Source organism: Misgurnus anguillicaudatus, chromosome 18 (assembly GCF_027580225.2).
Source record: "Misgurnus anguillicaudatus chromosome 18, ASM2758022v2, whole genome shotgun sequence".
Lineage (NCBI taxonomy): Eukaryota > Metazoa > Chordata > Actinopteri > Cypriniformes > Cobitidae > Misgurnus > Misgurnus anguillicaudatus.
In genome coordinates, this window is record NC_073354.2 from 6,752,563 (window position 1) to 6,779,550 (window position 26,988).

Genomic DNA, 26,988 nt, shown 5'->3' on the forward strand with positions numbered 1-26,988 from the left:
TGGTGGTACAGGGTGAAGCGTGGCGCTTTTCTGGGCGGATTTGGAGGAGGAGCTACGTTTTGTGGCGTGGTGGCACTTTTGGGAGTACTTCGACTCGCCTGAAAAGTCCGCTCCCCTTCTCACTCTCATAATGGGAGAGGGAGGGTGTTACTGCGCCGAGTCGAAGTGCTCCCAAAAGTGCTGTTGCGCCGTGGAATGTAGTTCCTCTTTTGAATCCGCTTGGAGGGGCGCTGCGTTTTGTTTTGTGCCACCAAACTTGCTCGTATGGCTACTCGTCTTGGATGGGAGGGGCGTTGATGTGTTTGGTCACTTCTGGCTTTGTCTCTGGGTGGTGCAGTTGAATGAATGGGGCTGGGCTGGATGCTGTCGAGGCGTCGCGGCGCGCTCCGGCGCTTGCGTGCGCGCGCACAGATGGTGGAGGGATGTGTCAACGGTTCTTGGTTGGGGTAATAACATATTTTAATATTGAAAATGAGTAGACTATTCCTTTAAGTATTTTTAACTAATGTATCCTAAAAAAACTAACAAATTTAAAAGTTTTATATTTTTACACATTCTTACAATTTATGATACTTTCAAATGAAGTATAGCAAATACATAATAGTTTGTTTAACCTTATCAATCTGTCAGGATTATTGTATAAAGATCTCTTTCGTTGCAGCAGTATAAGCAGACGTGATTGGTAAGTCACCGCTTGCATATGGTGAGATTGTTGAATGTTATTTGTTTAATAAAGAAAACATTGGTGAATATATTCAGTCATCTCACTACAAGCTGACTTTTACTGATTTAACTTTGTGTGAATGTGTGTTTTCAGGCTTTACTCTGGCTTTAAACTTCACTTAATTGCATTTGAATGTATTAAACTTTAACTGTCATTTATTGTCTGAATTTATTTTGTCTTCAGTATCGAAGGTTGGTCATTTTATCCTCCGTTGTGGTTTGTGGGATTTATACAATTTTCAGACTTTTTGAATTTGAATTGTTCACTTGAAATCAAAATATTAAATAATAAAACTTTAGTAATAACAAATGTTGTCCATGATTTTTTTTCTTTTTTCTATCATTTCTGATGACGAACATCCTGAAAATGTAATCCGGTATGTTAGTTTTAACTGTGTTGTGTACCATACTGTATATTCATTTCTGGACCTCATGTACAGTTCAGTATAGCATACATTTTTATTGATGTAAATAACTTTTTAATGTAGCAGTGCATACTTACCCAGTAACATTTTAATTAAAATGACATGTGAAAGAACCATTAAATTAAACCAAATTAATATAAATTATGACCATGAATCATGTTTTTACGCCATCTTGTGATTGTAAACAGTTACTACAGCTCTTGTAAAAAAATGGACTGGGAGAACAGCATTCATTTCAATACAGTCAGTGTAAAATATGTGACAGATGACTGCAGACTAACTATTAAATTAAAACAAACAAACAAACAAACATCTTAATAGTCCTTTTCACACATACAGTCTTTTTTATTTGCAGTTAAGGGGATCGAACACGGGACGAGAAGCACAGCGTCTGCAAGCATGCATCTGTCCGCTGTGACTGTGGATGCTGCTCAAATCTGTGCCATACCACAGAGCGCCACACTCACATAGTTTAAAGGAATAGTTCACTTTAAAATGAAAATTCTGTCATCATTTACTCATGTTTTTCTAAACCTGTATGAATTTCTTTTTTTCTAAAAACACAAAAGATATTTTGAGAAATGATGGTAAACACACAGCAGATAGTGACCATTGACTTCCATAGTAGGAAAAAAATATTTTGGAAGTATTGTGATAAATGATGAAGAAAATATTTTGATAAATGATGGTAAGCACAAAGTTGACGGTACCCATTCAATCCAATGATATTTTTATGATTATTCCTACTATGGAAGTCTAAAATGTTACGATGATTGCAGTAGAGTTTCTTCTTCAGCATGTTTCTTCTGATGACTCTGTAAACTTCCTAAATAAGCGAATCTCTCTCCACAGATTGAGCACTTGTAAGGTTTCTCTCCAGTGTGAACTCTCTGATGGGTCTTCAGGATATCTGATCGAGCAAACGTCTTCTCACAATGAGAGCATTTGTAAGCTCGTTCTCCAGTATGAATCGTCTGGTGCTGTAGAAAGTTTACCTGTTGAGTGAATTTCTTCCCACAAACATTACAGCTATAAGGTTTTTCTCCAGTGTGAACTCTCTGATGAATTTGAAAAGTTCTTAGATGAGTAAATCTCTTTCCACATTGACAGCAGAGGTGAGGTTTATCTCCAGTGTGAAATCTCTCGTGAGATTTCAGATGAACTTTCTGGAGGAAACGCATATCACAGTGTGAACATTGAAAGGGTTTCTCATCAATGTGTGTTTTTTGGTGTTTCTTTAAAGAGCATGGATCCTTAAAAGTTTTTACACATTGACTGCACTGATACGGTCTCTCATCACTGTGTAAAACCATATGATATGTCAGATGAGATTTGTGGTTGAATTTTTTCTCACAGTGAGGACACTCGAGCAGTTTTTCTCCTGTGTGAATTCTCTTATGAATATCAAGATTTGCTTTGGTTTTATAATATTTGTCACATTCACTGCAGTGAAAAGGTTTTTCATCACTGTGTGTCTCCATGTGAATTTTCAGCAGAGATAAGATGAAAAAACTTTTCCCACACTGTTCACAGTGAAACTGCTTCTTGTGCTCTTTTGAATGAAGATTCCTCTCTTGTAAGGAAGGAAATTTGATCTTACATCTCCTACAGGTGAAGAATTTCTTCTCTGTGTGTTTTCTCTCATGTCTCGCTAAATGTCCCCGTGAGCTGAATGTCTTTCCACAAGTGACGCAGGAAAAAGTTTGTGCTGTCGGTCGCTGTTTTGTTTCTTCATCAGAACATGAATCACTGTTATTATCTGAAAGAAACACGACAGCATTAAAAATCTCTTTTGACTTCTGATCCAACAAACGTTAAACACAATGATGTGCAGAACTGAATTCCTGTATTATTCATTCACACAGAAGTGAAGCAGGATTTCATCATCTGATATAAACACAGAAATCTAATCCAGAGTCAATGCAACTGCAGTATATTGTGTAAAAATACAACATTGAGGAAACATACCTGAAGGATTAAAATCATCATCATCATCATCATCATGATTGTCATCTTCATCAGTGTGATGTTCCTCCTCTGTGGTTTCTCTTCTCATCTCTGTCAGGTTCCTGCAGTCGATGAGTTTGACTGAACACATCTTCAGTTTGGTCTGCAGGATCTGCTGCTGTTCTCCAGCGTTACAGACAGAATCCAGAGACTCTGTGGAGGTTTGATCCTCCTGTAAGCCCTGTTTACTGTCACACACTGTAGTGTCCTGAGTGTCTGTGAGCTTTGACTCAGTATAACAGAGTAAAGTCAGACTGGGATCGGAGTCCTGTGTGTGTCTGGATTTCTCTTCAGAGAGTTTAGAGTCCAGCAGCAGCGGCTGTGGTGTGGTATCAGTCACATACACTGAAGATTCACAACAAACCACATCCACATCCTCACAACACACAATAAGATTATAAATGATTTGATGTTGTCAAACATGTGATTCATGTAAAGGATGTTTAAGCCGTACAAACCTCTCTCATCAGTCCTTCATCTCCTCTTAATCTCAGTTTTGTCTCCAGTAACGCCACCTCTTTCTTCAGCTGAGAGATTTCTGTGATGAAATCATCAATATCCAGCATGGACAGATCAGTTCCTACTGATTTACAGCACATCACATCCATCTCATCTCCTAACATCAACATCTGAACACAAATACAAAAACATGACTTAATGATGCTAACTTTCTAAAGAGCAGGAATATTAACAGATATTATAACAGACGGTATATGATCACCTTTTTTAAACACATTTACATTCAGTAAAAAAGATAACAGGTAAGTTAAGAAATTAAACACAATTTTTTTCAGATTTCTGCTCTCATCTTCTAAAACTGTGAATGAGTAAAAACTATACAAGCTTCGCTTAAACTCAATAAAACACTTAAGAGAGAAAAGCAGCAATCACATTACAATACAACTGATGTAAACAAGCAGCGATTGTAGTTTGACTTCGTTCCTTCTTTCTTGAGTGGGTTTATCGGTGTATTAAAGTGCTGCAGAGCGCCACCTACTGTTGTGGAGAGTCGAGACGCAGCAGTATTCAAATAGATTATCAATATTATAATGTTAATAATACGGTATATCTAATATTGACAACATTAATATATTAATATTCAGCAGTGTAAATGAGTTGAACTGGCCATCCCGGCAGTATCTGGTTTTCCTAAGATTTTTATATAGATCAGTGGTTTTTACCCTTTGAAGTTAAGGTAGACAGACCGCCACTGTAGATTTTATAGTTTAAAAAATTAATTAGTACAATTGTCCGACTATAGCCTTAGTTTCTTTACTATTTTGTCATGCTAAATGCCATTTTATCGATACTTCACTGTATAATTTGCACTTCTTTGTCTCATCTAAGGGGGCACTGCGCGCTCTCCGGCAGGGTGGGGCGATGATGTCATTTCGAGTGTTCGTCTGCAGCTCACCAATAAAGTTTTACCGTTCAAAATGTGTTGATACTTCCTGTTTTCATTTTTCATATGACATTTGAGAAATTTATCTCGAAAGAAGGAAAACCTTCAGTAGTGCCACGTCAGGGTAACAGCTGTAGATAAACACCTGCCGATTCTTACCAAACAACATAAACACATCACGCGTAATGGAGAGCAAATATAATCTGAAGAGTCCAGGTATGACAGCAGTCTTTATACATCGGCACTAATGTCATCAATTATATAAACTAGCCTTTACGTGTTATGATGTAACTGTATTTGCCTCAGTCACATTAACCATATGTCAATAATACATTGCATGTCTACACTCTGTGCTGTTTCGACTTTTCTCAAATGTTATAGTCTAGTTATGTTGTTTTTGTTTGGGGCATCATGTCAATTGTTTTATTGTATGTTATGGGCACAGCCAAAGATCATCAGTATTTGGATTACAGTAACCTTAGCTGAATGATTTGAGGCATGCAGTTGTCTGTCGTTCTGTCATCCTCTACCTACCTAGTTCACATCATTGACAGGAACATTAAACATTATGTTATCTAAATGATAAAATATTTATGGCCCGAAACCTTTGACAGCACACATGGTAGCAATAAAAAGAAAGAAATGCGTTTCTGCCTTTATTCTCTATTCTAGACTGGCATCTGAATGTGTTTTAATTTTGTGTAATTTAACCAATACGCCAACTATATGTAACAATATTCGAAAGTTTAATATAAAAACATTAACAAACTACTTGGTTAATTGTCAAAATTCATAGCCACCAGCATAATAAAAGTATTTGTGATTGCACATTTATACTAACCAAAAAAATATGATTTTATAAGCACACTACTTTTATAAATTATGAATTATTCATAGTTCAACAAAGTTGTATTGTTTTTACTTTTTAAAATCATTGTACATTTCATTATACCACAGGGCTGTTGAATGCTGATTGGTTGACAAATGTTCTAAGGGTGTGCATTATTTTTATTAAACGCACACCTATAAAGTAGTTCCAACTTCAAGTCTGTTGACCGCATTACAGTTAATCACTACACCAAGTTTAACATATTATTTCTAAATAATTTAATGGCCCATTGCCAATAATTTCTTAATAAAGCTCCACTTAAGTAATCATTTTAGTTAAGTTTCTTTGCACGCTAGGCTTTCCGCTATTTTCAGGCACTGCGTAATATCATTGCGCCTGCTGCAGCCATGTTACAGCAGCAAAGTCCTTGATTATAATTTATTACGCCAGAATGAGTATAGTCCTAGCCATATCTGCCTAGAAAATCACAACTTTTAATTTTCCGTCGGTCTAGTACACAATGTCACTACAGAAGAGTCAAGTTTTAAAGCGTAACTAAACCCCTGGTCAGAGCCTGACTCCACCCAGTGGCAATATTTGAAAAATGCAAGAAAAGTGGGCAGATCCCAACAGAGATAGAGGGGACGAACTAAGCTCGTACCAAGTGTGTGGTGAGATCTTAACAAGGGCGTGGTGAGGTTGAACCTTAGCCTGGGTGCCAGCCGATCTTAGCCCCGCCCACAACATTTTGAGAAACGGGAAGATCGGTCTGGGGTTTCACCGTTGAGGAGCTACTATGCTCGACCCAAAGCTGGTCAACCAATCAAATTGTCAGGGCAGGCTTTATACGATGATGGACAGATGATCAGTAACGATCAGTAAAGAGCGCGAGTGTTGAATCTGTTTACAACGAAATGGCTGCCGCGGTAGAAATCAGATGTGTGGATTCTGACATTGAGTCTGTTCTAAAAGATATCGACAGAGCATTGATTTTAAAAGAAGAACAGAGAAACGCGAGCAAAGCATTTGTTGATGTTTTTGCCGTCCTTCCTACGGGATTCGTCAAAAGTTGTCGCACTTATCAGTCCCTCCAGAAAAACGCGATTGTGCGATCGCGCGATATATTGCATAATCAGCCAAAGTCTGCATTTTTATGCGGGCTGCATTTTTCCAAATACGACACACTTTCGCCGCATTAATTACATATTTCCGCGCACAAAATATGCGGGGCTTGCACGATTTCATAATCTCCGCATTTTCGTAGCAAAAAGTCACATATATATTAGCAGAAAGTTGAAAAATGTTGCATTTACTTCCCAAAAGCGCAGCCGTGTCCTCTATTGCCATGGGAACGTTATGAAGTGACGTGATTATGTGACGTGAACATCATTGCAGCTTTTGCAAGTTTTTGCAGTTTTTGCAAGTTCCGCAATTTTCGCAAATTCCCGCAATTCCATCGCATAAATTGCATAAATATCCTGCATATTCCACGCATTTTTTAAGAAAACGTGCCGCAAAATCGAGGATTTTTGCTCGCAACAATCACAAAAAAACTCAGCGTTTTTCTGGAAGGACTGACTTATGAAGGATCAAGTTAAAGAAGCAACTGAAATGGGTATCACGGCGATGCAACTCGGTGTGCACGACGAGATGGATATAATTAGCGGTCGTTGCCAGCTTCTTTTCGGAAGCCCGGAATCGTGGAGGGACATGCTAGGCTCCGATATTTTTTCAAGCAAACGTAATGGGTATCGTCGTGGATGAAGTTCAACTAATGTACAAATGGTAAGAGATAGTCTTACTGTATGACTTAATGTGATATAAATAAAATGTTGTAAACATAGTAGGTGTTGATGTACGTTCGCTAACTCAAGACTTGTAGTGTGTGTCATTGTAGCAAATAACTAGCAGTTCGGTCAAGCTGCAAAGACGTCATTTCAACATACGTCACACACTCCGTTGCTCTGATTGGTCATAGGTCTATCCAATTGAGTGCAGAGGCATTGTTCGGTTGAGACACGCCTCATAATTATAGCTCAATGGAGCGGTATCAGACTCAAATTCTGACTAGAATTGAGTATGACAACGCCAGGCTAGTTGAACCTGCTTACTTCACGAGGTATTTTTTTGACCCAACATCCAATAGGAAAATTCAACTGCAGTAGCCACCGTTCAACCTGAAGAGGGCAGCACTCAGATGTTTTTACACCATATGAATGAAGCTTTATTTGTCACATGGTAAACCTTGATTAGGTCCAAACAGAGTCAACAATCAGCAGGTGTCTGTGGGAGATAGGTAGGGAACGCAAGAGCATCTCGCTGCAGTGCTCTTCCGAGGGAGTTGTTGTTCCACCAGCGGCCTTGGCTGAGGCCAGTGCTGGATAGGGGGGGCCGAAAGCAGATAAGATTGTAGTATTGAAACACTTTATATCCAAATGTCAAAAAAATCACTAAAATCAATGAACAGCACTAATAAAGCATCATTCTTACAGATCATTACCTAAAAAAAGTTGGTTTAGGATTAAGTAACTCTTTAAATAGGAAAAATATCCAAACTCTTTCGTTATTTAGCGCGATGCTAATCATAGATATGTATAAAGGCTAGATGGCTCAAGGCGGAGTCCCTAACGGCATCACCTGGCGGCCATCTTAGGACAGGGCGCTCGCTCACTCGTAGCATTGAGTTTAATGGGGCAGGTACTTTTAAATGACCATAACTTGCTCAATTTTCTACCGATTTTCAAACGGTTTGGGTTTTTACAAACGTTATTAACGTGGCTATAATTCTGGATGCTTTAACATGTTTCATGAATTTATTTTTTATTTTTAGTATATGTATGCAGTGTCATAGGTACATCTTTGACGTTTATAACAAACCAAACCGTTTGAAAATCGGTAAAAAATTAAGCAAGTTATGGTCATTTAAAAGTACCTGCATCATTAAAACTCAATGCTACGAGTGAGCGAGCGCCCTGTCGTAAGATGGCCGCCAAAATGCGGACGTTGCACTCAATTGGCCAGCAGCGCGGACGAGCCATCTAGCCTTTATATACATATCTATGATGCTAATGGTCTAATCAGATTCAATGGATTGTGCTAAGCTATGCTAAAAGTGTTAGCGCCAGACCCAGATATCAGCTGAATGGATTCCAAAACTGTAAAAATCAACTGTTTAACTCTAGGGGAGCTGGAAAATAAGCATATTTTCAAAAAAAAGTGGAGCGTGCCTTTAACATTTAGTAGGCCTACCTGACAGTTTTAACAAGCTTCAGGAACTTTGTGTAATTCAAAATAGTGTAATAAATTTAGTGTAATTCATACACAACAGTAAGGCTCTGTTTATTGAAAGACACTCCAGAGAAGGCTGACAGCATAAAATAACAGCACAAACAATGTGTGAAAATTAGTAAAGACAACAACATCCATAATAGTGTGTGTTGTATGAAATAGAGAATAACATCAATGAAACTGAACATAACAAAGATTAAAAACAACTCCAACAGATATATGATAAACAAACTTCATCCACACCATAAAATGTCAGTAAAAGGTCCAAAACCAGAGGTGCTCCAACAGGGAGAAACAACAGTCATAAACCGAAACTGAGTGCAGATTTAAAAGTTCGACTGGAGTATGGTTCATACAGTAGGAATGTGATTTGAAATTATAAAATGTAAAAACTCTATGTAATGTAAAAAGTATTCATTTATAAATTCATTTATTTTGTTTGTTTATTTATTAGCCGTGAAGAGGTTGATGAAAGAGGCTGCAGAACTGCGGGACCCAACAGAACATTATCACGCTCAACCACTGGAGGTGACCTGCACTCATATCTCAAGTGTTATTCAGTGCTCATTTTATCAATACGTTCCTTATCAGAATAATCTGAAGTACATTTAAAACCTGAAGTGAAGTGAGTTGGTTTTGGTTCACTAGTGTACACAAACACTTGATTTCTCTTACTTTAGAAACAAAGCAACAGTGAAATATCAGTTTCTATGCTACATCTTTTATATTCATTAAGCAAGATTATGAGCTTAACTTTAAAAGATTTAATACTTTGATACGAGGATTGATATACAGAACTCTGGGAAAGAAATTGCAAAATCATTGTGTATCCAATATCAATATAATTATATATATATATATTTCACATTAGAGCAATTCCAGCATTATGGACTTTTTTGGAGACAACATACTTTGTGAATTAAAGTGCACAAACCAAAAGCAATAATAGCAAACAAATAGAAAAGGGAGTAGTATTTATTTTATTTTAATATTTGTATGCGCATTTAGGAGGAAGAAACAGTGTTATGGATGTGACATTTCTCCCTCTCTAAATTTTGCGTTTGTTTGGAAATATCGACATATGGAAAATAAGTAAACATTTTTTCAAACATTTTAACACTAAAACAGGGAATTTAAACCATGAAATGTTGACATATGAGATGGTTAAAAACTTTACTCTTCATAATAAGGTTGACATTTGCTTGAAATAGCCCATAAGTCACGTGTAGAAAGATGAAATCTGTAATCAAAGTGACCTATTTGGCTTATTCAAAACATTGCTTTGTTTGCTTGGCCAGCCCCACAAACTGCATACACATGAGCTTAACCAATAGCATGAGTTTACTGTATATGTTTTTTATAGGAACACATACATTTTTAAATTTTGTAAATGTCAAAATGTTTTATTAAAGCATGTTTTGCATTAAAACTTAAACTGGTATATTTATATTTGTAGTTTACATGTATTACATCTGGTATTTCTTATATTACTGTTAATCTGGGAGGAGCTTGTCTCTATTTTCCGTCTTGTTTGTGCGTATTGTGTCAGTGATGTTGATGTTTAGTCAAGCAGGTTTGGGATCAGTGTTGTACTCATGATATCTGATCTGTTTTGAGCAGGATAACCTGTTTGAATGGCACTTCTCTGTTAGAGGACCTCCAGATTCAGACTTTGATGGTGGAGTCTATCACGGTCGGATTGTGCTTCCCCCTGAATACCCAATGAAACCACCCAGCATCATTCTGCTCACTGTAAGTCATGTTTCAGATTAATTCAACCCCTAAACTTTCCCAAAAACTAATTCAGACAAATGGTTTTGTCTTAGCAGTGCACACCAATAATTTTTTATTTTAAATCACATTTATAAAAGCTATATAAAAGTCCTAATTTATCTAAGGCCTATTCCTGGCTTAATCTAAGCCTTTGTCTCTAAAAGTAATTAAACTTATCCAAGACTAAAGTGTGAATAAAAAGCTTCTGAAGTGGAACAAAGGGTTTGTGTAAGAAAAATATTCATATTTCCAACATTTTAAACTATAAATATTGGCATGCATTAACAGTCATCCTAGATCATTGTTTGTCGACCTTCACTTTATTCTGTCTGATTAGATTTAAAGTAATACAAAATGTTTTCTTATCCTCAGCCCAATGGAAGGTTTGAAGTTGGGAAGAAGATCTGTCTTAGCATTTCTGGTCACCATCCAGAGACATGGCAGCCATCATGGAGCAGTATGTATCGTATAGCACACAAACACATACACACATGCAAACATCTGTACTTTATCTCTGAATACACTTCTGTTGTGAAAGCAGCAGACTGAAAGTCACCAGCTCCTAAAATAAAACATAAATTTGCGGTTCACTGAGTTGAGTCAATTATCCAAGTAAATATCTTATGAGGTTAAGACTAACCAATATAAAATATGGCCCAGTTTTTTTAATACTACGTATGTACCACATATAAACAATAATGAAAGTAGTAGTTTATATTGTTAAATACTTTATTCAACCAAACGCCATCCATCCATTCAGCTTCAGCTGAACACAAAATCATCTTATAATAAATAACATCCTCACTCCTCATAGCTTTGTAATGCCATTGAATGGTGCTCAATGTTTCAATGCTCAAAACACATCCATTCATCACCAGTGATGGGAGTAACGTGTTACTGTAATTCCTCTACTTTTAACAGTAACGAGCATGTAACGAAGCATTTTTTTAAATCAAGTAACGCAATTACAATTACTGAAATTTAAATGAGTTTGTTACTCGCGTTACTCTATTTTGTAAAAAATAGACAACATATCTGACGTCGCAGGACCGTAGTTGGCGGCGCAATGATTCATTACACTTCATCATAGCTGACATTTAGAATGAACATGAAAAATCTAAACGGGACAACATACCTTTGTTTAAAAATTGTGCGCAAGTCATAATCCATCCGGTCTCATGTTTGTAAATTATCTTCGCCAAGCAATCCCGGCATGACATTAACTTGCATTTGTAGTCCACAAAAGCAATAAATCTGAGAAATGTTCATATATTCTTAGATGTTTACATCGGCCTTCGTGGAAGAGAACGATCCGCGATTGTTGTTTCCACTAAAATATTCACACTGCGCTGTACGCCTGTGTTAATACTCTATGTGTGAGCTCGCTTTAAGTTTTAGTTTCAGTCTCTCCATATCCGGAAAAACAATCCAATCGCTCTGTGTCCGTCGGACAAACCAATCCACGTAGCCTACTCCGTTTTCTGATTAAATATCTTCCTTTAACCCTGTGTATCATTTAAATCCAACAGAAAATATATACAAACAATATATGACCAAAGAGCGCAGTCCCTGCGGCAAGCTTCACAAGCTGTGTTCCAATTCAAGGGCTGCACCCTACTAAGCATGCGATAAAAGGTGAGCACTCGGCCTTTCAAGGCACTCAGAAGTTTGCGAAGAGAACTGAAATGAGACGGTCTAACCTTCGGAGGACCCATAATTTGCGTCACCTGCTGCACGCGCACCGCGCCTGTCTGCAGGACACAGCGTAGACGTTTCTAACTTATTAATATAAATATGAAATCAGAAAAATGGTAATTTATTTTATAAAATATGACATGTTGACACAATTGTCTACAAATTTTTAACTCTTTCACCGCCAGCGTTTTTAAAAAAAGTTGCCAGCCAGCGCCAGCGTTTTTCATGATTTTCACAAAGGTTTAATGCCTTCCAGAAAATGTTCTTCTTTAAATATATAAACATACAATATATCAAATGAAAGAACATACCCTCTGCTTTCATACAAAACAAAAAAAACTGTTTCATCCTACCTTCAGCAGTTCTTTTGTAATCAGCTTTTGAATATGGGTAGGTTTCTGCAAAAACACCACATTTTGAGCAAAAAGCTGAGATAATTCCATGTTTGTGAAGGACTTTTCATAGATATCCCATTCAGAGCGATCTTTAAAACAGACACGGACATGCAGCAGCTTGCCATAGGGCAATACTTCCGGGTTTAAAAAGTTGCTGAAGGGCGCCACCTTGTGGATAATAGCGGTATTGCGGAAAGACAGAAAATCTCGTCATTGGCGGGGAAGCGTTTTCTCTTAATTGACAAGATATCTTGTCAATGGCGGTGAAAGAGTTAAAGAGACACTACACAATTTTAACACATTATATATTTTTGTAAACATGCAGAATACTTGTCTAAATGATCTAAATGATATACATAAATAAAGTAAGTTTACATATTAAGCTATGTTATGTTATGTAACAAAAATATTCAAAGGTTGAATCTAAAGCAAAATAGGCTCCTACAGTATGTGATATATTAGAGTCTTACGTGTAAAATAGCCCATCCATATTATTTTATTGTTTGACTGTTCAGTACTGTTCATATTTACATTTAAAAAGCAGACATAAAAGTAACTTAAAAGTACTTTTCTAAGTAACTAATTACTTTTGATATACAGTAACTGGAAGGGTAATTCAGTTACTTTTAAAAGAAGTAACTAGTAACTGTAACTAATTACTAATTTTCAGTAACTTGCCCAACACTGTTCATCACTAAAGTAATCCAAATGACTCCAGTGGGTTAATAAATGAGGTTTTTTTATTTTCTGGTGAACTGTTTCTTTGAATACAAGAGACACCGAGAAGCATGCATTCTTTAATTTCTCATCTGTTTGTATGTTTTCCTGTGTCAGTTCGTACAGCATTAATAGCGATCATTGGATTCATGCCAACTAAAGGGGAAGGAGCGATAGGATCTCTGGATTACACTCCTGAAGAAAGGAAAGCCCTCGCTAAAAAGTAAGTCATCCCTCTTACATTAGTCATTCTCTCACTTTTCTAACAATTCTTTTTAAAGGGGTCATAATGTGTTTTTCTTAAATTATTTTATTATGTTTGCGGAGGTGTACTTATATTACTATTAAATGGTGCAATATTGTTTTTGTTATTTAAAGAGCGCGTTAGTAATATGGTCATATGGTTAGTAATATGATCATGCATGGGCCGACAATGTGCATACTTTTTTTAAACAAAGAATTGCACCATAAATAATACACTTAATGCCACCAACTATGAGCACAGATTATCAATACAATACTAATACTAGTAGCCCTGCAAATTATATGAGTAGTCCGGCAAGGATGCTTGTTTTCCACAGCCAACAACAGCACATTATTTGTCTGACATCGCAATCTTATTGTTATTACAATCTTAGCATGATTGTAAACAACTACTCCTTCAGACTCTTATAGGTTGCATCCTTCAAGCCCAAAGGATGTGCATCCACCCTTCGCAAAAGTAATCCATATGAATTACATTGTTTTTTTCACCTTTTAAGGTTATAAGAGACTGTGCCACGGGATTAGTTTTGCAAATGTGTCAAAATGCTCTTGAGAATGAGTGAGCACCAAAACTTTAATATGTTATTTTATAACAGCTCGGAATTACATTTTATGTTCAAATAGCAGGCACCTTTACGAAAGGTGCAGAAACAACAGCAGTTCACACTAGAAAGAGAAAAACATGAGAAGTTTCAGAATAAAAATAAGAGTGGTAGAATGGCCCCAACACCTAACCCTGTGGGTCACCTTAATTCTTTCTTAGATCCTGTGGAACAGAAGCATTCTGGGTATAAATTACTTTGCTCTATATGCCCTGATTCAACAGAGAAAACCATCTTAGATTTGAAGTGTTGTAGAAGCAGTTCTCCCTCCAGTAGAAGAAAAGACAGATGTCTTGAGTTTCAGAACAGTTAAATGATCGGTTAAACTCTACTGTAAAGTGCTTTGCATTGTTTGGCGCAGGAAGATCTGTGTTCACAATCTCTCAGTTTCATATCTTCTGCAAACTGCAGATGTGCTGAGGAAAATGAAACCTATGCATCACTTTAAATTGTATCAAGGTATGACTAGCATTGAGCTCTGATGAATATTGTCCGCTTTTCGATATCTTCAGGGATTCCCATAGAGACAGAGCGCCGTTATGCAAATTTGAAAACCACGCCCACCGGGGGGGAATTCAATCCAACCGTCTCCATTGACTTTGTATTGCGAGAAGCCGCCTCCTTGTCATTTCTGGCTTATAACAAAAAAATGAATAATGCCTAAAAGCTGCTGTGTGACAATATGTACAGCTAACAAACCAAAGAACCCAGAAATAAGTTTTTATAAGCTGTCGAGCCGTAAAACACAGCATTTAAGGAGAATAAAGTGGATCGCCGACTACGTTTCCCCCTAGTGGACGCAGTTCTACTAATAGAAGTACTATGAAAAGTTGCCTGTATCCATTTTTGTGTCTTTAAACGCTCGTTTTTTGGGGTCGACAGCTTATAAAAACTTATTTACAGATTAAACTTAAAAACAGAATAATACCTAAAAGCTGCTGTGTGACAAGGTGTACATCTAACACGCCAAAAAAATAAATAAATACGTTTTTATAAGCTGTCGACTTCAAAAAACGAGCGTTCAGACACAGAAATGGAAACAGGCAACCCCCCACAGCACTCCCACCAGCAAAACTGCGTCCAATAGGGGGAAACGCAGTCGGCGATCCACTTTATTCTCCTTAAAGGCTGGGTTTTACGGCTCGACAGCTTATAAAAACTTATTTCTGGGTTCTTTGGCTTGTTAGCTGTACATATTGTCCCAAAGCAGCTTTTAGGCATTATTCAGTTTTTTGTTATAAGCCAGAAATGACAAGGAGGCGGCCTTTTGCAACACAAAGTCAATGGAGACCGCCGGATCGCTCTCCCCCCCGGTGGGCGTGGCCCTCAGGTTGTGACGCGCTGCGCTCTGTCTCTATCCCAAGCCTGTTGATGTACTAACAAGCCTTTCTTATATGTCAGATGGAAACTGATGGTAATATATGTTGTTTAATTGTTCCATATATAAATGAGATACAAATTTTCCTTGTTTATTTGAAAAATGTTGGGTTAGGGTTGTATTATATCTGTATTATCATACTGTGTCAAGATTTGGAGTGTAGATGCTGTTGTGCTCTACATTGAATCTCAGTATAGTGAAAATTATGTTTCACCCCAGAGAGTAGTAAGTGAATATTAAATCCAGCTGATCCATTCTTGTGGCATGTGCGGGCCTGCAATGTCCTTTAGATAGAAATGCATCTAAACGCAGACGGAGATGTGCGATAGGTCACTTTTCACAGCACTGTATCTCTAATTAACACATCTTGATTAAATGTCCACCCCCATCACACATACCAACACATGTAAACATGTGACGTGATGGCAACACATCTGTGTGATTCAACATTACCGCCTTAACAGTGACTACGCTTACATGTACACCAATAATGCTATTATGTCCAATAAACAGAGCAAGGACTTGGAATGGCAGTAAGATGTTTACATGACTGGAGCTAAAACCTCTTTACTCCTGTTTACATGCAGTTTTTATTTTCTGATTATTCGCTAATATTTGTTTATTATTATTCACACATAGCCCAACGATGAACTCACATATACTGTCCACTAGAGCCCGACCGATATGCGTTTTTTCGGGCCGATGCCGATACAGATATTAGGGAGTAAAAAAGACCGATAACGATATATTGGTCGATATTCTTTATGTGTATATTATAGTTCAGTACACATATACTACAGTATATTATACTAAAGTACTGTACATAGAATACACTATATACTTTAACATAATATACTGTATATGAATAAATGCAATGCAATGATCACTCACAAATGTGGTGATCACTCACAAATGTGGTGATCCAACACTTATATTGATGTGACAAAGATATGTACTATAGGCAAGAAGTTAACAATAAACTTTTTTATCCAAAATTAGTTGGATATCAGTGCACTAAACAGTAAACTTGACTTATTATAAATAACTTTAAAACACAAAGAGAACAAAATACATAAAACTTGCATCATTTGCAGTTTTGACGAGAATAACGTTATAAAGAGAAACTTATGAAGTCATTGATTAATTTTGGCTTTACAGTAAGTTGTGTACTTCACAAATTAGTTAGCCACTCACAGTTACGAAGACAATGCTTGACGGAGCACATACTAATGTACGCTATGTTTAATGTTGTGCACAACGTTTTTATAACACAAACCCAGGGTTCCGTGCAAACTTTAGATTTTTATAAAACTAAAGCGTCTTCTTCGCTCCGCCTCTTTTATTTAGCAAGGGTGTAGAGTTGCGCGAGCTTATTGAATCAATTGCTCTGAAATGAGCATGTTAACTAACAACACAAGCAGCAGTAATCTCATATAGTGTTATATAAGTGCACGGCTGCGCGTAGTTTAAACGTGTCATTTCTCCGTCTCGCGTCATTTCTCCCGCTTGCGTTTTAACTCGCAAGTCGACAAAGAGACGGATTAAAAACACCAAATGTAAGCGGAAATGCGTCTCTCTTATAATCCAATCGACCAAAGCGCGTCTTAATACCAGGTGTAAAAATGTTGTGAAGAAGACACTGCGTGACTGCTTCCATGCCACCTGACCTGAGAGACTGACTGAAGTGAAGGGGGTGGGGGATTGGATGGTGTCACTACAGTGAGTGATCTGGGTCGCCATTAGCAACCAGTATGGCGCACTCTGCTGGACAAACAAGTACTTACATCTTTCAAATGCATTTAATGTTTTCTGTAACAAACGTTCATATCGGCGCATATCTGCGGCTTATACGCCGATACAGATATATCTGCGACATGCTCATATCGGCCGATAAAATCGGCAAAACGATAAATCGGTCGGGCTCTACTGTCCACTGTTTTAATTTACTTGCGTTAAATGACAAACATGTTCTTATGGACGTATTTTGTTATTCTGTGCCGTTATGAAGACAAAAATAATATGACAGTGCCTGTAACGATTTTATACTGTACGCTGCTGTCGCATTATTTGAACTGTTTCTAGATGAAGTCAGACTGCTGAAAGCAAGTCAGGAAAACTTGCCAATGTCAAGTTTAAAACAAATTTGCGCTTAAGGTGCATGAGACAAATACACGCGCACTTCAGTTAGTGGGGTATAGATGCGGTTAAAATGTTTACATGGACGCATAGTGCGATTAACTCTTTCACCACCATTGACGAGATATCTCGTCAATTAAGAGAAAACGCTTCCCCGCCAATGACCAGATTTTCCGGCACCTGTTTTAATACAATTATACTTACTGCGATTAGGAGCTTAATCACATTTTTATCAAACTATTGTGTTTACATGCTGTAAAGTATAATCGCAATATTTGCCAAAATCTCATTATAATTGCATTATGAGGATGCATCTAAACATGGTCAATGATCAACCTGCCATCTAAACATCAGCTCACCCACATCTTAATATACTCATACAGACTTGCTGACAGCAAGTCAATTGGCCCCCTATACTGCAGTGATCAACCTATAATCAGTATCAGCAGATGCAAGTGTTTTTTTACTACTATCTTTTCTACTACTTGATACAAGCAGTAAAATGCAAACTATCTGTTTCCATAGATGTTATTCTAAGTAATTGGTATTGGCAGAAATTATGTATTGGTGCATCCTTAAAATAGCTTTTAATCTTCCTATTTCTTCCTATAATCCTTTTAAGGTGCGTTGCAATTGTACGTTTTCCAAAATGTCTTTTGTATTTCAGGCTTGACCTCCAGACACTGTATCAAAGATTTTTAAAGACATGATCAGATTTTTTATTTATTCTAAGTGCCTTTTACTGTTCTTATAAACGGGTTTCATGATACATTATTAATTATTGAAATGTTACTAAAATGTTATTAAACAAGGTAATTAGTTGTACGAGTGCTGTAAAATGATTTTGTGTAGAAAATATTTCCATCATAGCTGTACATTCATCCCAGTGACAGCTTTTTTCCCTTTAATTCTGACAGCGTAGATTTAATTGATGTAATTATCTTCAGGTTTTTTATGTGGTGGTCATCGTGGGTTTAAGTACTCTTATTGTATGCGTGTGCTTGATATCTACTGTATGTGTTTGTTTTAGGTCTCAGGATTTCTGCTGTGAGGCTTGTGGCAGCTCAATGCGCTCTGCTCTTCAGGCTTTATCTCCTAACAGTGACCGTCGACCCGCTGATGCTCAGGCACAGAGACTGGCGCAGCAGATCAGCTTTAAGGTCAAACTCACACACACTTTCATTCTCGCATATATATATATATATATATATATATATACACTCACATTTTTTCTTCAGTTCTGTGAATACTGAATATTCAGTGCTGAAAGATGTTCAAGGATATGCTTTATTTGCCACAAATATTACGGTAATAGCCCTTGTAAAGTCGTTTCAGAGAATTTTTTATAAACACATTATAAATGTTAGAAATGTATTGCTAAAACGCATTACAAAGACTGTGAACTATATGGTCCTGAATTGTGGAGGTAGACCATTAAACAGTTTTTCCACATTTCTGTGTTTAGGATTATTTGTGCGAGGATAAAATGGTGGCTCGATAACGCACTGGAGCCACTGAGCATGGCCCCGCCCCTAACACAACCACGAGCATCCATTTAGGTTGTAGCTGTATTTCACATTTAGGCATTTAGGAGACATTTAGGGCCCTATTTTAACGATCTAAGCGCATTGTCTAAAGCGCACAGCGCAACGTCTAAATGGGCGTGTCCGATGCCACTTTTGCTAATTTAACGACGGGAACAATGGTTTGTGGGCCGAGTGCAGGGTCGAAAAGGGCTGGTCCTATTGTAATGGTAGTATTTGGGGCGTAACGTGCAATAAATCAATGAGAGTCACAGCTCTCATCCCCTTTAAAAGCCAGTTGCGCTGGCGCTATGTCTAATCCCTATTTAGATGACGGACTTTGTAAACTGAAAAACTAAGCGGAGGAAGAAGATCCCCAGTTTAAGATTAATGTTAAATAATTGTGTTGTTTTTCACTTGTATTGAAATTGTTATTTTTTTATTAAAACCTTTAAAAATTGTTTTCTTTTAGTCATGGAAGTAAAAAGCAGGCTTGTAATTGCTTTAAATGTATGGCTATCCAATATCATCAAAAAATAATTTACAAGTATGTAAGATAAGGTTTATACTTTATTTGTAACAAACAGGAGATAAAGAATTTACAAACGGCTCTCCACAAGGTTCAGCACTTAGACAGCGTCAGTTTTTTTTAAGCATTACTTAAAAATGTTTCTCATCTCACCATATCCACAAGTACAGAGTCATCATATACAATAAATCCGTGAGGTAGCATTTAAAAAAAAAACATTTAAAAACAGATGCATTTGTTTAAAGCAAAGCATTTATTTACTTACCAGGCTGCAGGTGAAGCAGCTCTTTGTGCCTTCTAACGTCTCATAATCGGTCCTCATTTATGTCCAAGAGACTCAATAATAATCTTTTACATTTTAATCCTTTAATCTTTCATATTTAAAAACGTTTTTGTGCTGCTGCGCAGTCATGTATGTGATAAGCAAACCCGCATTGTCGTCCCATTTATAGGCGCATATTACTAATGCGCTCTTTAAATAAAAAAAAAAACATTTTGCGCTGGTCAATGGCGTAGTCTATTTTAGTTGCCAATGCGCCTGAACACACCTCGTTTTCAGACCAGAACGCCCATGGGCACAAAGGGGGGCGCAAATGCATTTGCGATTTAAACAACGTGGCGCTAAACGTGAAAATTATAATTGCGCAGGGTGGAAACTAGCAAAAGATACTTGCGTGGCGCATTGTGCCGGGTGTAAGATAGAGCCCATAGGCATTTAGCAGATACTTTTGTCTAAAGTGACTTACAATGATTAGGAAATAGTAATAGTTCAAAATGTGCTTATAACAAGATAACAGTTTTTAGAAAGAGTTAGTTTAGGTTTTGAAGATACAACATCTTTCCCTGTGACAGGGATAACATTATGCAATACTTATCTTTTAATCTTTACTCTGTGTTTGGGAATTACTAGCCCAAATTGGGGGTTTATTAGTCTTGTTTTAGAGTTACGGCCTTGTATTGTGGATTGTATGTACACAAAGTAGCACTGTTTCCATATGTTAAGCTTTTTCCTCTTTTATCCGTTTGAACGTTTGTTTTTGAAAGTTTATGCCCAACTTACGGTTTTGTTCATTTTGTTTTAGAGTTATGGTCTTGTTTAGTGGACTTAATTTTTTATGAAAAGGGAGAAGAGAAAGAAATGTGGTCACACAGGCCACGTGGGTTTGGATTTTTTTTCCCTTCATAATAAAAACCTTTATTTAAAAACTGCATGTTGTGTTATCTTAGATTAATATTTACATTTCTTTCATGATCTGAAACATTAAAGAGTGACAAACATGCAAAAACATAAAAAAACAAACACTTTTTCACACCACTGTATACTTTTTATCAGTAAGCGTGTTAACACACAACATTTTGCGCCTCTAACGCAATCCTCTTCCAACTGAGATACAGGTCACAAATTAGTACCGAATATTGCTTTATATTAGGGATGCACCAATATATCAGTCTATAACCGGTATCGGCAGATAAAAGCACGTTTTTCCAGTTTTGGACAACAAGGAGAAAAATGCAAAACTATCAGTCTCAGTAGATGTCATTCTAAGTAATCAGATATCGGTATTGGAAAAGAAATTATGTCTTTTATACACTGCAAAAAAATGACTCTCTTACTTAGTCTTGTTTTCAGTAGAAATATCTAAAAAAAATCTTAAGATGCATTTTCTTGGTGAGAAAAATTACAAAAAAAGTAGTTTTTAGACAAAAAAAAAATATACAATTTATTGAATTTGTGCTTAAAACAGGCAAAAATATCTGCCAATGGGGTGAGAAAAAAATCTTTAAATAAGTTAACTTTTTTTTAAACACTTAATTCAAGAAAATGTTCTCACCCCTTTGGCAGATTTTTTTGCTTGTTTTAAACACATCTTCACTTAAATTGTACATGAAGAGTTTCGTTGTAAAACGAGATAACCACCGTTTTTTTAATTGTTCAGAAATCGTGTGTTTTGGTTGTGCATTCCAATTAATTTCAATGCAACTGCAGTTTGTTTGTTTTGATTAAAAACCTTCATAACTTAAAAAATACAGCTAAGTAGCACCATAAAACAAAATAATAACATGATAACATAATAATAAACATGTTTTGACAAGAATGTAAAAAAATGGATTTATCTCGTTTTGCAATGAAACTCTTCACATGTTTTGTCTAAAAACTAGACTTATTGTCATGATCCTGCCAGTCTGTCATAGTTAATAGGTGTGTTCGACATCGGCTGCGGCTGGATTTAACCGATCGGCCAGATTAGCCGCGTGTAGGCGGGGAGGAGCTGAAAACGGAGAAGTGATGTCGGACGCGCTGTGGTTCCCGTAGTTTGCAGGCATTTACGTCAGGCATGGCTGATAACGTGCCGTTTGCTTGCTTTATCGCAATAAACATGATTTGTAAGATGTAAACTACATAAAAAGTGAATTATACTGTTTTGAATGTCCGTGTATGAGCATGAGTGGAACTGAAGAGGCTTACATCATCTGTTTTCACAAGAATAACGTTCAAAATAAGCATAAATATTTAAATACCAATGTAGTGGGGTCTACGTTTTTTCATTTCTATTTCCATTTTATTTTGATGAAGATGACACAATATAACATCGCGACTACATGAAAAGAGCTTTAACTGTTATAAAAATACAGATTTGTGAGCATTCGTGGAACTGAGGGCGTGAAAATAAGCATGAAATACACGTGATTGTTGTCATGTGGTGAATCCGACCAATCTTGAACAGCTGTGTCGTCATTACAGCCCGTGCAGCTCCTCTTGGCGAACTACGCTGGCTAACTCGGCTGATCTCGAATCGCTCTCGCGGTACTTAAAAACCATATGACACAGTCACGTGCCTGCAGCGCCTGCTTAAGTCGGACAAAATTACTAACCGTAATGCACTGCTTCAAGTCAGCCGCCGATCGGTCTGCACAGCGCCACATGAAGTCGAACACACCTAATCATAGTAGTTTATGGTCATGTGGCAGGATCGTGGCGGTACCCATGTTTTGTGTGGCAGCACATGGCCTTTTGTTTGAGTAGTGTGTTGCTGTGTCTCGTTTATATCCCCGCCCCCTTGTCTCCTCTTTAATTCATTATTGGTTAACTCCCCTCACCTGTCTTTCCCTCGTTGTCTTGTTTAGTTTTCTTATTTAAAGGAATATTCCATTTTCTTAAAAGCAAAATCCAGATAATTTACTCATCACCATGTCATCCAAAATGTTGATGTCTTTCTTTGTTCAGTCGAGAAGAAATTATGTTTTTTGAGGAAAACATTGCAGGATTTTTTTCATTTTAATGGATTTTAATAGAGCCCAACATTTAATTGACTATTTCAAAGGACTATAAACGATCCCAAACGAGGCATAAGGGTCTTATCTAGCAAAACGATTGTCATTTTTGACAAGAAAAATAAAAAATATCCACTTTTAAACCACAACTTCTCGTCTAGATCCGGTCAGCGCGACCCCACGCAATACGTCATGACGTCACTGAGGACAAACGCGAAACTCCGCCCCAGTGTTTACAAGTGTTGAGAAAGAGGACTGTTCCTACGTCGTTGTATGTCAACTGATACTAATTAATGTCTTTGTGTCAGTTTATTGTTTAAAATGGTCCGCAAATGTGCATTTTATATATGTAACACGTGACCTCTCTACGTCACTACGCATTTACGTTAGGTTGCGCTGGACCGGATCTAGACGAAAAGTTGTGGTTTACAAGAGCATTTTTTTTTTCTTGTCAAAAATGACAATCGTTTCGCTAGATAAGACCCTAATGCCTTGTTTGGGATTGTTTATAGTCCTTTGAAGCTACGTTGAAAAAAACTGTTAAGTGTTGAGTTAAGTATTAAATGTTGGGCTCTATTAAAGTCCATTAAAATGAGAAAAATACTGCAATGTTTTCCTCAAAAAACATAATTTCTTTTCGACTGAACAAAGAAAGACATCAACATTTTGGATGACATGGTGGTGAGTAAATTATCTGGATTTTTCTTTGAAGAAAATTGAATATTCCTTTAAGGCATCAGTGTGTTCTGTCCTGTGCTGGATCGTTTTGTATGTTTGAACTGTTGCTGTTGCTTCTTGTGGCAACATAATCTGTTTAGTCAAAGTTTATAGTCAAGTCTGTTAGTCATTGTCTTAGTCAAGTTAGTATAGTCACGTCTGTATTGTCATCTGTTCATGTGATGTTGTTTTCCCCCACGTGGGTCTTGGTTTTCTGTTTGTAATAAACCGTACCTTGCACTTGGGTCCCGTTCTCTGTGAATCATGACACTTATTTTCTTATTTTCAAGAAAATGCATCTTGATTTAAACATTTTTAGATATTTCTACTGAAAACAAGACCAAAACACTAAGTAAGAAAGTCATTATTTGCAGTGTATATTCCCCTTCTGTTTGCTTTCAAAGACTATGAGTTTGTGCAGTATTCATTGCAATTGCCATATAGTTGTGTGACATCTCTTGCGTATCTTTGTGTATAATTAGGCTGAATCCAGCTCAAGCAGTGGAAGTACAGCAGCAGGTTCCAGCAAAACTGACCTGCTCGACACAAGCAGTTCGACCACGGACGACAGAGACCCGGATGACTCATCATCAGCTGAGCGGGTACCTAAACAAACACGATAACATTTACACAACCGTTCCTCCCTCTGGTTGAGAACGACACCATAACATACATGTAGATCGCATAATATAACTCCTATAAGCACAAGGTGTGCAGTTGCTCCCTGTAATAAACTTTACTCTCTTTCTTCATGTTCAGTCTGAATCGGCCTCTGCGGCACCTCAAACCCCAAGTGAAGGTCCATCTTCTTCAACAGCACCGAGTCCACGGCAGCGACGCACGCAGAACCAACCCCAGCCCTTGAGATATCCCACCTTTACAGCATCACCCGTGGTCCAGCATCCTCCACAGGACAACAGTCACACGGGCTCAGCCGTCCTGATCGTCCTCCTCACGCTCGCTTTAGCTGCGCTCATCTTTCGCCGAATCTATCTGGCCCACGAGTATAAGTTTGATTATGAGCTTTGAACTTTAAACCTGCTCCAATGCTTTCCAGATCTTCTACGTCCTCCTCTCAGCCGGGACATCTGACTGTCTGTCCTGCATTCATCTCCGCTTAACCCTCTGCATCTTTTAAAAAAGGGGAAATTCATCATGTGAGAAGACTTCAACATAACCAGTAATGATTTAGTTAAAGCCTGCCACAGACATGTTTAGGTCAACCCAAAAAATGCTATTATGTTTTGCTTTAAGAAGCATGATTGAAGGACCATTCAGATTTTTTGCTTTGTGAAATTATTTTCATGACAGATAAGCATGATATTGTTTGAGCGTTTATGATAGCACACAATGATAGCATTTGTTGTATTGCCTTTAATTTATAAAGATTTTAATTCAATGAAATTTTGTGTGCACAAGACAACTTAAAATAAACATCAATTACAGTATTTTTTTCTTATTTGTCATGAAAATAATGTTACACTGCAAGAAATGTTTTAATTGTGTATATTTTGTGAAAATATATTAGTATATGAGACTACTATTTCCACTTTTTAGGAAGCATAGTTATAGTACCAGAGCAACTTACTGAAACCTGAAGACGTTGGTGGTGCTCAGTGTTTCAGAATGAACATTTACAGACATTACAATCATGTAGACGTATGGTTGTAAGATTTTGTTTTTAAACGGTCAATAATGCACACAATAATGTACTGAAGCACTCTGTACAGCTCTGTTAGTGCATTTCCCATCACTCGGTTCTTCAGAACCAGTTTGACACCAAAATGTTTTTATATTTTTCACATCAATTCTGTACTCTGGAGGTTTAAGCCAAGCGACCTAACTGACCTGTTAATGTTATAAACTAAACACCTGTTACCCATATTTAAACATAGGCTACTATGAAACTATAAGGCAATACTTTTCATGTATATGACCTAATGTTTAAGTCGACATATAATGGAATAAACTTGATGTATACATAACTCTTTTCTTTTCTGACTCTCTTATTAAATTACAACTTCCTGTATTATTGCCTCCATATGACAAATCGCTTTATTGTTTACTAATCCTTGGATAAAAGAGTCTGATAAACGCGTAAATGTAATGGATGGATGATAGAGTGTTGTTGTAATGTAGGAGTTTCCATATCTGCTGCAGCAAACAGGAGTTTTCAGTAAATGTCCTTGTGTTATTTTAATGAGACATTTCCAGATAACGCGTTATATACATACGTACGTTGTTTGTTTGTTTGTTTATTTATTTAATTACGAGAACATATAAACATCATTACAGAAAAACAGGCATCACAGACAGAAACTCCCAAAGTTGAAGAACAAAATAAAAAATTTGTTTTTAAAAACACTGTAAAAAAAATCCGTAGAAATTACAATGTTATTGCAGCTGGGTTGCCGGTAATTTACCGTAGATTTACATTTATGTTATTTACTGGCAAGTGTTTGTTCAAAGTTAAAATAAATTTTAAATATTAACAAGTCTTTATCTTTACAGAATAAAACTATACAATAACAGCCTCATGCAAAGCATTCTGGGAACCAGAAATCATCATCAACCTTTTTCTGTTTTTTTTGCGTCAGATTTTGTTTCCCAGAATGTTTTGCTTGATGCTGTTTTTTTAGTTTTACTCTGTAAAAACAAAGACTTGTAAATATTTAATGTTCATTTAACTTTGAACAAAATGTTGCCAGTAAAAAAACATAAATTTAAATCTACGGTAAGTTACTGGCAAATTTTTTTACAGTGAACGTACATTTATGAATAAAGAATTTGCCACACAAAATAAAGAAATTTACCAAATTGTAAATGTTTTTATCATCATTCTCAAAGTAACAAATATCTTTCATATTAAATGTTATGACTGTGTTAATTTTAGTTGATAAGACAGAAAACAAGCCTGTACATTTTGGCAATCAAAAAATAAATGACATAAAGACTCCTCACTATTATAACAAAAAGGACATTCTTTCCCAATGTCCATTTAGAAAGCAGCAAATTAGTTGGACATATTTTGTGTAATATCTTCAAATGAATTTCTCTTACATTATTTGAAATACAAAATTTATAGGGCCATGCTTTACTCCAAATAACATCTCTTAGAATGGAATTCCAAAAACATTTTGCTCTTGGAATAATTCTTCCTTTCATGAAAAACTTGTCTAATATATCTATATATATACCATTTATAAGAAAGTTACAATCTTTATTATCAACCTTATATGTCAAATGGCTGCTCATTAAATTAATAAGCCTACACATACGTAAGATGACCGTCGCGTTGCGACCTTCATCTGA

General features: G+C 36.8%; 2 protein-coding genes across 2 annotated transcripts; one reads left to right on the plus strand and one right to left on the minus strand.

Annotated features, from left to right (window-relative positions):
- Window positions 1–1,158: 1,158 nt before the first annotated feature.
- Window positions 1,159–4,125, minus strand: LOC129429597 (uncharacterized). Its single transcript, XM_073855688.1, has 4 exons — window positions 3,877–4,125; window positions 3,614–3,784; window positions 3,117–3,531; window positions 1,159–2,907 (listed from the first exon to the last, which is right to left on the minus strand). Exons 1-4 carry the CDS (start codon window positions 3,889–3,891, stop codon window positions 1,913–1,915), a joined length of 1,596 nt encoding a protein of 531 aa, XP_073711789.1. The 5' UTR covers window positions 3,892–4,125; the 3' UTR covers window positions 1,159–1,912.
- Window positions 4,126–4,582: 457 nt separating this feature from the next.
- Window positions 4,583–25,661, plus strand: ube2j1 (ubiquitin-conjugating enzyme E2, J1). Its single transcript, XM_055186401.2, has 8 exons — window positions 4,583–4,773; window positions 9,129–9,202; window positions 10,295–10,426; window positions 10,820–10,904; window positions 13,372–13,477; window positions 18,665–18,794; window positions 24,159–24,278; window positions 24,436–25,661. The coding sequence occupies exons 1-8, from the start codon at window positions 4,743–4,745 to the stop codon at window positions 24,703–24,705; spliced, it is 948 nt and encodes a 315-aa protein (XP_055042376.2). The 5' UTR covers window positions 4,583–4,742; the 3' UTR covers window positions 24,706–25,661.
- The last annotated feature ends 1,327 nt before the right edge of the window (window positions 25,662–26,988 follow it).

Excerpts from the sequence above, each read along its gene's own strand:
- LOC129429597 (XM_073855688.1), bottom strand. Across the intron at positions 3,532-3,613 it reads ATGAAGGACTGATGAGAGAG|GATGTGGATGTGGTTTGTTG; the intron begins GTTTGTACGGCT and ends GTGTGTTGTGAG. Across the intron at positions 2,908-3,116 it reads TGATGATTTTAATCCTTCAG|ATAATAACAGTGATTCATGT; the intron begins GTATGTTTCCTC and ends TGTTTCTTTCAG.
- ube2j1 (XM_055186401.2), top strand. The coding sequence starts at position 4,743 with ATGGAGAGCAAATATAATCTGAAGAGTCCAG. Across the intron at positions 10,905-13,371 it reads ATGGCAGCCATCATGGAGCA|TTCGTACAGCATTAATAGCG; the intron begins GTATGTATCGTA and ends TTCCTGTGTCAG. Across the intron at positions 13,478-18,664 it reads AGGAAAGCCCTCGCTAAAAA|GTCTCAGGATTTCTGCTGTG; the intron begins GTAAGTCATCCC and ends TGTTTGTTTTAG.